This window comes from Eublepharis macularius, chromosome 19 (assembly GCF_028583425.1).
Source record: "Eublepharis macularius isolate TG4126 chromosome 19, MPM_Emac_v1.0, whole genome shotgun sequence".
Lineage (NCBI taxonomy): Eukaryota > Metazoa > Chordata > Lepidosauria > Squamata > Eublepharidae > Eublepharis > Eublepharis macularius.
The window spans coordinates 13,705,104-13,717,543 of record NC_072808.1 but is presented as its reverse complement, the minus strand read 5'-3'; the positions used below and the strand labels follow the sequence as shown (position 1 = coordinate 13,717,543).

The 12,440-nt window shown below is 40.1% G+C and overlaps 2 protein-coding genes across 2 annotated transcripts; both read left to right on the top strand.

Annotated features, from left to right (window-relative positions):
* The first annotated feature begins 2,433 nt into the window (after positions 1-2,433).
* LOC129346460 (olfactory receptor 13H1-like) lies at positions 2,434-3,132 on the top strand. The gene has a single exon (XM_055003812.1). The coding sequence runs from the start codon at positions 2,434-2,436 to the stop codon at positions 3,130-3,132; it is 699 nt and encodes a 232-aa protein (XP_054859787.1).
* Positions 3,133-11,056: 7,924 nt separating this feature from the next.
* Positions 11,057-11,989, top strand: LOC129346459 (olfactory receptor 13H1-like). The gene has a single exon (XM_055003811.1). The coding sequence runs from the start codon at positions 11,057-11,059 to the stop codon at positions 11,987-11,989; it is 933 nt and encodes a 310-aa protein (XP_054859786.1).
* Positions 11,990-12,440: the final 451 nt, after the last annotated feature.

The window sequence follows — 12,440 nt, the reverse complement described above, 5'->3', positions numbered from 1 at the left end:
TTTCACCTGCCCTAACCTTTCTAGAGCCCGTTGTATTTTTTCCCCGCAACGGGCTTTGTTTCTAATATATATATATATATATATATATATATATATATATATATATATATATATATATATATATATATATATATATATATATATATATATATAACATCTAATTTGGCCTGGAGTCTGTTGAAGTCAACATTCAACTATTCTGCTCTCGCGTGCCCCTGAAACAGAATTACCTTGACCTATTTGGAACACAGGGCCAAGCTACAAGTGACAAATGACACTTGAACAGCAAGTGTATTTCTCACTCTGAGGGCCAAGCTACAAGTTACGAACCACACTTGAACAGCAAGTCGATTGAGTGGAGCACAAGTGAACAGGGAGAAATACACTTGCTGTTCAAGTGTCATTCGTCACTTGTAGCTTCGCCCTAATTTGATATCTTCCCTAATGTTAGCGTGCTTATTCTAGAGATGCAGATTTTAATGAATAAAATCAGATTCATTTCGTAAAGCTTTACATTTTGCATTGGATAGATTGGGGTGGTTGAGATTGAAAAGTTGTATCAACTCCATTTGTATGCGCATTCTCTCTGTTCTGGGTCCAACAAAAAATATTTTTTTCACCTGATTATCAATCTTAAATATTAATTTGATCTTACGGTCATAGACCAGCAAATGAGATACAATACATAGTAAAACTTATGAGCTAAATTTTTGGCTAGAATCCTATCAGTGACAAACACATACTCTGAAATTGAGAAGATTGTGTTTTTGTTATCTGACACTGATAATCATGTGTCCGATAGAGTCTCTCAGGGTGAAGCTACAAGTGACGAATGACACTTGAACGGCAAGTGTATTTCTCCCTGTTCACTTGCCCTCCACTCAATCCACTTGCTGTTCAAGTGTCATTCGTCACTTGTAGCTTGGCCCTCAGTTTGCACTCGCAGCCAAAAAGATAAGATCTAAGGTGGTACTGAATGAGGCTGTTTCGTGACCCCTGGGATAGTTTGGCATACTGTATTGTTTAAATTAATTTTAGTAACCTACATAAACTGTGATAAGGGACTTAATTGTTTATTAGTCAATGTATGGTGAATTGTGACAGCCTATGGCTGTAGACAATAAACTCTTTTGACTTTGACTTTGACTAGTAAAACTTATGGGTAAATAAAACAGCAGGTCAATAAAACAGTATAGTAAAATAACACCTTAAAGTTATTTTAAAACCCAATACAGCATAAAACCTAATCCAGCATAAATACAAAACTAAAAAAAAAACTCCCTTTAGTTAGTAATATAATGTCTCCTGCTCTTCATTGCCAGCCATCCAAATGTGAAAGAAAAAAAAGAGGGGGGCCTTCTCCGGTAGTGACAAAACTCACGGCTGAAGAAACAACCCGGAGAGGTAATCACAATAAATCACCAAAAGTAATATCCAAAGTATATAATCAATGTTCTATAAAATGTGACTTGTGCATTGCAATATATACAAAACCTTACATGCAAAATTTTGCGGTGTCATCATCACACAACAAGGTATATAGCCCAGTATGTGACAATTCCATCCAAAAATAATATATATACAAGATACTCAAAAAGAGTGCATGCAGGCACCCAATAATATGACAATATACAGGTGCTAATAGGCACTCAAATACAATCAAAGTACCCAACAGGAGTGTATGCAGGCATTACCAAACCAATCTAAAGGTGCTCAGAGGCACTCAACTCCAATGTTAGGTGCTCACAGGCGCTCTTCAGAGTTAAATCAAAATGATGGTGGTAACAATGTCAACAGTAAAGTTAAACGTCAATTTGCAGATATGAGGCTGTGATGTAGCAGATGGAAAAATAATGTCTGAAGCCATGTCAGCCATGCCTACGGGATTTGCCAGCATAAATTGTTCCACCCCGTTTCGTGAGAGTCACTTCTTCACAGGCAATAAATTCCCATATTTCGTCCTAGAGTGTGTCTCATTCTGCCATGTTAGTAATGGCCCAACGGTCTGAACGCCATGGCACGTAACATTGGAGTTGATATATTTGTATATATTGCAATGCACAAGTCACATTTTATAGAACATTGATTATATACTTTGGATATCACTTTTGGTGATTTATTGTGATTACCTCTCCGGGTTGTTTCTTCAGCCGTGAGCCATCCAAATTTAACAACCTTGTATGTTACATCCTGTTTCTTTTCCAACAACTTTTTCGAAAGAAGTGCTCTTTGTCTTCCTGGGTACACTACAAGTATAGGCATTATATAGACTTCTCTGATCTGACTGTACATTTTACACCCAAAAAAGGATTCTATTTTATCAATCTTAATGTTTAGCAAAAGAATGAATAATCATGATTGTTCATGGAAGTTCTATGATTCTTGAAAGTTCATGGAAATTCCATGATTCTCGATTTGCCTTTAACAGGAATTATGGAAGACTGGGATAACACAACCACAGTGACTGAGTTTGTGCTTGTGGGCCTTTCCAGACAGCCCCAAGTGCGTGCCGCTTTGTTTGTCCTCTTCCTGGTCATGTATGCAGTCACTGTAGCTGGGAATGGTCTCATTTTGGTCCTATTTGCAGTGGATTCTCACCTCCACACACCCATGTATTTCTTCCTCAGCAACCTCTCCTTCATTGACATGAGCTTTGTCACCATCACTGTCCCACAGATGTTGGCACACTGCTTCAAAGAGAAGGCCATTATATCTCGGGGCAACTGTTTTGCGCAAATGAGTATTACTCTTTTTTTGGGAACAGTGGAGTGCTTCTTATTGGCAATCATGGCTTACGACCGCTTTGTGGCAATATGCAGCCCTCTACACTACAGTTTAATCATGAGCCGAAAGGTGTGCCTCATACTGGTGGTCAGCCTGTGGGTCAGCTCTTTCCTCTTGACCATCGTACCCTTTTTTAGCATGCCAGCAGCACGCTTGTGTGGCCACAATGTGGTGAATCATTTCTCATGTGATATCCAGGCAGCATTGAAATTGGCCTGTTCTGACACGCGTGACACTGGGCTTAACATGCTGATAACAAGTGTGTTTTCTCTCCTGTTCCCCTTTGCCTTCATTCTCGTGACATATGGGCGCATTGGTCTGGCTGTCCTGCGCATCCGCTCAGCCTGAGGGAAAGCTTTATCAACCTGTGGCTCTCATTTGGCTGTGGTGGGCATTTTTTATGGCACTGCCTTGGCCGAATACCTGAAACCTCAAGCCAAAACCTTCACCGACAAGGATAAAATAATGGCTGTTGTTTATCTGGTCATTATCCCAATGCTCAACCCCCTGATCTACAGCCTGAAAAACAGGGATGTGAAGGCAGCTTTATGGCGGCTGATAAGGAGGAAAAGAGGGATGTAAACCTCTTCCAAAGTCAATGTCCATATTGACAGCAATCCTCTCACCAAGCATACGTACAGCTGTGTTTCTATGAGTCTGTAAGCAATTTCTATTTTGCTCAATGTTGTTGATGATAAAAATGTTGTTCAATCTTTTCTCAATGTTGTTGATGATGCTACTTATAGCCCCACTGTACTTTACATAGTAAGATCAGCCTGTAGCCCTGCCCCCAGGACTTCAAAATCTGAATTTTGACCCTGGAATGTTAAAAGAGGATGACAACACGTGGAAATCCAAGGATACTAAGGGATGAATTAAAAACAAAGTATTTGTGTGTATATAGGCTTTATTTCAACTGAGGTCAAGGACTAAGAAATTACATCAAAGAATTCTTAGAAAAAATAGATTCTAGAAGTGTACCCTGTACTCTTGCATTCTGATAAGTTTCATATTGAATGCTTGATGTTGATACTTATGCTCTGCTTCAGGTCTTTTTTCAGATTTCTGTTTGGTTCCAGATCTCTACCATACAAATCCTATTCCATTATTTATTGGATAACCCTTCCTGTTTATTGTATTGACTTATTTTGTATAATCTACCACTAGCCCTATTGAGAAAAGCTGACTATAAATAATGTAAATAAATAAAATAAATAAAGATTATTGAAAGTTGGATTCAGAATTTGGAGTCACAGATTCTAATTCCCATTCAGCCATAAAGGTCATTTGGATCAATTTCTCTCTCTCTTTGTCAAACTATTCTAGTAACCTCACAAGGTTGTTTTAAGGGCCAAATGGAAAAGGGTATAAGCATGTACACCACCCTGAGCTCCGTAGAGGAAGGGTGGAATAAAAAGGTGACTGATGGATTCCCTCAGATAAACCTTTTCAATTGTCTGATTTCCCATTGGGTTTTTGCATTTGATTTGCCATGTTTCTCCATTTGGTAGGGATAGGGCTGTTAAATGGAATCGGGCTGTTAATTAGAATTCTCTCGATTCTCCTTTGCCGAATTTCTCCCTGAAATTGAAGAATCTGATTCTATTTCTCTTTTTAGGAATTTGAGGGCATTTCGAATAAATTTGAGAAGAGGAAGATTTGATTAGATCTCAAAGAATGCATCCAGGCACACAATGTTCTTTTCAAAGGGGTTGGGGAAAGGGAGCTCTGGGGCAGCTGTTGTTGCAGTTAACAGCACCAAAATCACACGGAACTCAGTCCTCCTTCCAAATTATCCACCCTCAAATTCAAATTCCGATTTATTACGGTCAAATGGCCAGCAAGAGAAAGATCGCATATACAAATGACAGTTCCTATCTACATAAAAAGAGAGAGAAAAAATAGTTAAAACTGTTATCATACTCTGCACGTAATAAATCCTAAAAAATTAAACTATCTTCAATCTCTCCTTTTGTTAAAAACTTCCGCTTGTTTATGACCAAAAAAGCAATATTTTGCTACTGTCGAAGATACGGTCTTCTTAGTGTCTTCCAACAAATATTTCAGCAGCACAGAATCTACAAATTTCAAATAATTATCCAAAGATTAAAACTTGGAGAGTAATGGACATATTAACTGCTGTCTCTCTATGGAATCCAACTTACAATGTAAGAGAATAGGAGCAACGGTTTCAACTTTCTTCTCTGGGCATATGCAACATCTTTGATGGATAGGCCTGTGAAGAAACATTCCCTGCAACACATTAGAAGGGAAGGCATCGAAACGTGCTCTAGAAAAGGCCCATCTATACTTTTGGTGCATGATGTTAGAGAGATATGGGGCTGCTGCAAATGATTATCCAGCTTCCAAGTTTGAGCACACACACAACAATGGGGTTCAGTGTTTAGAGACTCCAAAGAATGCTTGGGGAAAGGTGCCAACAAGGTGAGTGGTGGGCAGCTGCGCATGCACACACTGCTCTTTTCAAAGGGGTGGAGAAAGGAGGCTTTATTCATGCTTAACCAAAACTCACATTTTTTTAACCAACCGTTAGCCCTCCAGCACAACACACACACACACAACAAAAAAGCAAATGTCAGCAAGAATGCATAGTGGCAGGAAACTGGCAAAACTGTGGCAGTGCGCCAGAACCTGAACAGGAGAGCTCTTCATTGCCAACCAGTGCTGCACAACAATTTTTTTTTAAAAAACCTCCTGCTTTGTGATATTGCCTCCTGCTGTTGCCTGTTGATGCCATGTTTCCCTATGCTTTATAGCCTTGTGATGAGGGCCAAATGTTTCCTCCTCCTCCTCCTCAGGAGGAGGAGATGCCTGCCAGAGCTGTTGCAGATGGATCTGACCGAACTCCATCCTCAGCTCTGATCTTTGAACTCCAGAACCTAAAAGCCCAAAAAGAGCTCATCCCAAGCTTCAAAATTAAGAGCGAAGCATTCCCAATGAACGCCTTCATCTCAGTGTCAGATTTCTTGTTACAGTGATGAGACCCGCTGGAACTGTGTCTGGCACTTACCTTGATGCCCTCTGCCTCTGACAGCCTCTTGTTCTTCCAAAGTTACTATATTTTGACCAGAGTAGACCACGCAGATCACATTGCCATGGTTTGGCCCTTAATCTGTCTTGACATAACGGGGCCATAATGTTGTTTCACGCCATAGCCAAAAGGTGATAGAGCACTGGCAGAGAAATGTGTGATTCCTCCACAGTGAAATTGGGAGCCAGGGCTGGTGGGGTGGTTTAGTTTTGTTAATAGGACAAGGTGGGCCTCTTTCTTTTCTGTATTGTTTAACCAATAAAGGAGCAGGTAGTTGTGAATTACCTGGATTGTGCAGGCGGTTGGACTACATGACCCTAGAAATCCCTTCAAACGCTATGATTCTCAGATTCTCTGATTCTCTGATTCTCTGATTCTATGCAAGGTGAGAGACTGGGCTCTTCACCCAGGGCCAAGCTACACATGACGAATGACACTTGAACGGCAAGTGTATTTCTCCCTGTTCACTTGCCCTCCACTCAATCCACTTGCCATTCAAGTGTCATTCGGCATGTGTAGCTTGGCCCCCAGTCTCCCTTTTCCAATGAAAACCATTAATCTAGAGTTGAAGGATAAAGGACACGAAGTTAAGCTAAAACTGGATGAAGGCAGCCAAACCTTAGCAGTTCAGTGCTTCCACGTGGAATACTGGTCTAGAAAGACTTGTGTGTATCTGCATGACTGTGAACAGCCCCTGCTATCTACACATCATTTAATGCTAGGTTAACAGTTTTAGTCAATAAAACTGTATTCAATGGAAAGAGAACATTACTTACTCCAGCAGCAACTAGACATGGCAGCAGCAATCAGGGAAGAGCCCTTCAAATTATTAGTATGTTGAACCTCCCAGAATTGTAATATATGAAAGAAATCTCTTTAACAAATGTGATGAACAAGATCCCACTGAAATAAAAGACCGGTATTTTGGTGGCTAATTCTTTCAAGAGGAGTAACAAAATATGTGATGCGTCAATCTTCCCCCGAACACAGACGCACACAATAACGATTTTCATAGACTTATCCAAGGATGGATCTAGTAAGGATTATTGCTGATAGCAAGGGGCGTTTTGATTCCCCCTCCTGATCCAGACCTCCAATTCCTCCCCTGCTGTTCCTGGAGGTCCCCTGTCCACAGCAAACAACATTCAAAGAGACGTTTGGAGAATCTACAGAATGGGGAAGCAAAAAAGTCACACCCCACTGGCAGAAAGAATTGTCATCAGTGGCAATTACCAGTGGGTCCAGTCATTAACCACCCTTGAATGTTTCTTGTGAATGACTACAGAAATGTCCCCTTTGACTAACTGGTTAAATCTGAAATTAGTACTCTAGCGATACAATCTCATGTTTTTGCTTTTAGGCTCTAGACTTCTTGGCTAATTGTCTCCATGGGATGTGGTCCCTCTGGGCTCCCAAAGGCAATTGTGATCTTCAGAATTAAATGATACCTTTTCAAATGGTCATGGATAGAATATAGCTGCGTTGGTGAACCCATCCTGGGCTTGGCTGGAACAAAATAGCTCCATCCTGGACTTGGCTGCAACAAAATAGAAGATGAAGATTAAGTAAGAACAATGAATCATCTTTATAATAATTTAAATAAGGCCTGCTCACATGATATTTGCAGAATATATTTCACAGGTTTTGAGTTCATTCATATTCGTATTAGTTGGATCCCTAAAAGAAATTAATATCATATCTGCTAACGATTCTCCCCAAAACTGGGCCATTGGCCAGTAAGAGTTCTTTTGGGGTAAATGGATGAAATTACAGGTGAAATTCTAATTAATTAATCTAATTAGTCACTGATAGCACATTATATGAATGACTTTAGTCTAAGAATCCAGGGAGCTCCTGCTTATCTGAGTAGACAACATTGACCTTGACAGATTCTCACACAGCTTTGTGTTCTTATGTTCTAAAGTTGTGGGTGCAGCAAAGAATAAGCACTTTACCGCTTTTGTATATTTGGAGGAGACCCTGATTCCCAAAATTTTGGTCGCCTCTGAATTTCTAGTGTGGTGTTTATTCTGGAATCAAATGCATGAAAAAATCTTGTGATACTTGCGTATTCTCTTTGTGGATGAATTTTTTCTCTAACAGGATGACTTTTTTGTGTTTTCTTAAATGAAATGAGGTCTGTAATGTGAACATTAGTCGTGAATGGCTGGATGGCTTTGCCATCCAAAAATCAAAATGTTACTTCAGTTGTAGCTATTTCACACCCTTAGAACTGGGTCATTAGAAACACAGCCATTGGTTATGGACTGTTTTATTGGGACCAGCCAAATGAAACATAACAATATGCAAGATTTCAGGTTCTCAAGAAATCTTCTAGTTTGATGTCAAACACCCCTCCCCCTAAAATGGAAAAGGAAAAGGGGTAAAAGCTAGTACTTGATATAAAAATCCTGGTGTAATCTGTGTTGAGTTTAGCTGAAGAACTAATGCTGATATCCAGTGACACCCAGCTTTTTATGAATAAGAGGCTAGAACACATTTGCATTGGCAGAATCAACAAATGGCCCTAATATGTCTCTAGGAAAAAGAAAAATATCTTTTCATCAGAGAGAGTAAAGATAAGATAACAATTGATCGTCATTGGGTTATCTTTGCAGATCAATTGAAGATGTTGTCCAAATTTTCAGTTACCTGTAATAGCAAGAATCCACTGATAGATCCATCCTAGCTATCGTTCAATATCCCTGTTAAAAATACTCCTTTTTTGCTGCTTTCAGAATAACTGGAATTCCTGTCAGAGAAGTTAATGTTACTTTGTCCTAAGAGGGTACCCGCATTGCTGTCTTAGGGCCAAGCTACACATGACGAATGACACTTGAACAGCAAGTGTATTTCTCCCTGTTCACTTGCCCTCCAGTCAATCCACTTGCCATTCAAGTGTCATTCGTCATGTGTAGCTTGGCCCTGAGCCAGTCTCAGTTCTACAACTGAGGTGACTTGATTTTGTTTTTACAGCTATTCACACGAATTGGTGCTCATATAGCACAAAATCTTCTTTGACCTCGCTCTTCGCTTCAAATGGCCACAAGGATCAAGTTGTGGAGAAACTCTATCGTAAAGAGAAGGGAGAATGATTCTGTTAAAGTCTTAACGACAGATGAGGTTTGTGCTTTTTTAAATTAATCAAACAGCAAAGTAATAAGATGTAAAATACCAGAGTGAAAGAAATACCCCGAACACACAAACACCCGGAGGATGAGAAGTTGTAGCCAAACTGGAAACTTTGGACTGTTTAATCCAACTGCTTCGAAAGGAGACTTCTCAGTGAAGCTGGTTAACGCCTAAATCTTCATGCTGACTTGGACAGGGGCCTTGATTAACAACATCTCTCAGGGCCAAGCTACACATGACGAATGACACTTGAACGGCAAGTGGATTGAGTGGAGGGCAAGTGAACAGGGAGAAATACACTTGCCGTTCAAGTGTCATCCGTCATGTGTAGCTTGGCCCTTAGTTCATTTTTTGAGGTGCAGGCAAAGCCAAACAAAGAGATACTAAGGGCCAAGCTACACATGACGAATGACACTTGAACGGCAAGTGGATTGATTGGAGGGCAAGTGAACAGGGAGAAATACACTTGCTGTTCAAGTGTCATTCGTCATGTGTAGCTTGGTCCTAAGTTAGCAGCTAAGTGCTGGAGCCAAGGTAGGATTGCACAAATATTGTTGAATCCATTCAATAGCATCTTTGGATGCCCCTTCAAGTTTATCTATAATAATTAATTTTCAATCATTAGCTAGAATTAAAATAATCAATAAAGCCTTCGTTCAATGTTACTGAGGTATTTATGTCTTTCTTTTGGGGTGGGCGGACTAATTAGTTCACAATACTGTCATGAAAAACAAATGTGTGAAAACTCACACAATTGATAACAAAATTTACTCTTTTTTTTACCATGAACATAGAGACACAGTATTTATTAGATGGGAGAGGTTTTTTCAAATAAATAATATGCTTCAATTCAGAATTCATAGCTCATCCTGAATGTACTCAGGGAGAGAATATTTTATTTTTGATTTTGTAGAAATTTTCATTTAAGAAACAAGATCCCCAGACTTGATTCATTTTCACTGCACCCACATAGCATCTGTGAGGAATATCTCTTTAAAAATGAAGGCAAGGCCAGTTTGGCTCAGAACTGTGGTGTGGGGGAGGAGAGGGGCTCCTGCCCCCCACACGTGTGTGTGTTAAGTGCCATCAAGTCACCTCCGAGCTATGGTGACCCTATGAATGAAAGACCTCCAAAACATCCTATCATTAACAGACCTGCAAACTGGAGGGCGTGGCTTCTTTTACTGAGTCAAGCTATCTTTGATTGAGTCCAGCCATTTTGTTTTAGGTCTTCCTCTTTTCCTACTGCTGTCCGCTTTTCCTAGCACACACACACATAACATTTTCCCCTGCTGAAATAGAACCAATGCAAAGTTATATCCTCCATTTTCACCTGGGGCTACTAGGCCTGACTTTTTAAAATGTATATATAACATCTAATTTGGCCTAGAGTCAACATTTATTAACTCTGTTTAAGTCAACATTCAACTATTCTGCTCCCTCTTGCCCTTGAAACAGAATTACCGTGAGTAAGCAAAAGTCAGTCAGTCAGTTGCTTACTTACTCTTGCTTCAACACACAGTATAATTATCTCAAGTGACTCAACAAGGCGTACACAGAAATTTTGTACCGATTTTGCAAAAAGTAAATGATTTGATCACTTGCTCCAAAGTGCACTATAATTATCTCAAGTGATTCCAATACCAAATCTCTTTTTCATTATAATTTGATACCTTCCCTAGAAGACTTTTATGTTATAATTTGGTATCTTCCCTAATAGGAGCGTAGAGATGCAGATTTTAATGGATAAAGCTTCATAAAGCTTTATGTTTTGCATTGGATGGATTGGACTGAAAGGTTATAGCAGCCACATTTGCATGCACGTTTTCTCCATTCTGAGGGCGAAGCTACAAGTGACAAATGACACTTGAACAGCAACTGTTTTTCTCTCTGTTCACTTGCGCTCCACTCAATCCACTTGCTGTTCAAGTGTCATTCATCACTTGTAGCTTGGCCCTGAGTCCAACAAAAAATGTTTTTTTCACCAGATTCTCCATCTTAATGTTTAAGAAAAGGATGAATAAACATGATTGTAGGATGAAAGATCATGGAAGTGCTCTGATTCTCGATTTCCCTTGAACAGGAAATATGGAAGACTGGGATAATGCAACCACAGTGACCGAATTCATGCTCGTGGGCTTCTCCAGACAGTCCTATGTGCGGGCTGCCTTGTTTGTCCTCTTCTTGGTCATGTATGCAGTCACAGTAGCTGGAAACAGTCTCATTGTAGTACTGATTGCGGTGGATTCTCACCTCCACATCCCCATGTATTTCTTCCTCAGCAACCTCTCCTTCATTGACATGTGTTTTGTCACCATCACTGTCCCACAGATGCTGGTGCACTACTTCAAAGAGAAGCCCATTATATCTCGGGGCAACTGTTTTGCACAAATGAGTATTACTCTTTTTTTGGGAACGGCGGAGTGCTTCTTACTGGCCGTCATGGCTTACGACCGCTTTGTGGCAATATGCAGCCCTCTACACTACAGTTTAATCATGAGCCAAAAGGTGTGCCTCATACTGGTGGTCAGCCTGTGGGTCAGCTCTTTCCTCTTGACCATCGTACCCTTTTTTAGCATGCCAGTAGCACATTTCTGTGGCCACAATGTGGTGAATCATTTTTCTTGCGAGCTCCAAGCAGTGTTGAAATTGGCCTGCTCTGACACTCACAACAGTGGGCTTAGCATGCTGATCACAAGTGTGTTCACACTTCTGTTCCCCTTTGCCTTCATTCTCGTGACATATGGGCGCATTGGTCTGGCTGTCCTGCGCATCCGCTCAGCCCGAGGGAAAGCTTTATCAACCTGTGGCTCTCATTTGACTGTGGTGGGTATTTTTTATGGCACTGCCTTGGCCGAATACCTGAGACCTCAAGCCAAAACCTTCACCGACAAGGATAAAATAATGGCTGTTGTTTATCTGGTCATTACCCCAATGCTCAACCCCTTGATCTACAGCCTGAAAAACAGGGATGTGAAGGCAGCTTTAAGGCGGCTGATAGGGAGGAAAAGAGAGATGTAAACCTCTTCCAAAGTCAATGTCCATATTGACAGCAATCCTCTCATCAAGCATACGTACAGCTGTGTTTCTGTGAGTCTGTAAGCAATTTCTATTTTACTGTATGTTGTTGATGATGCTACTTATAGCACCACTGTGTTTTACATAGCCCTGCCCCAAGGAGTTCAAAATCTGAATTTTAATCCTGGAAATTAGAAAGATGTGAAAGGAGGACTGTGGCAGTTTGAGAATTATTAATATGTGATTTTATAAAGGGGAGAGAGAAGTAACTTTACCATTAATGGGGAAACTTAGCTATTAATTAATCTAAGCTAATAGCAGTAATAAGGAGATTGTATTAAAAATAGATAGTTTAAACAGTGAAATGTAGATCGATATCTTAGAAAATTGGAGATATAGAAGAATTTGAATATGCTTAGAATAAGTGACACAATATATATAAGATTTAGAAAAA

Coding starts and splice junctions, on each gene's coding strand:
- LOC129346460 (XM_055003812.1), top strand. CDS start 2,434: ATGGAAGACTGGGATAACACAACCACAGTGACTGAGTTTGTGCTTGTG.
- LOC129346459 (XM_055003811.1), top strand. CDS start 11,057: ATGGAAGACTGGGATAATGCAACCACAGTGACCGAATTCATGCTCGTG.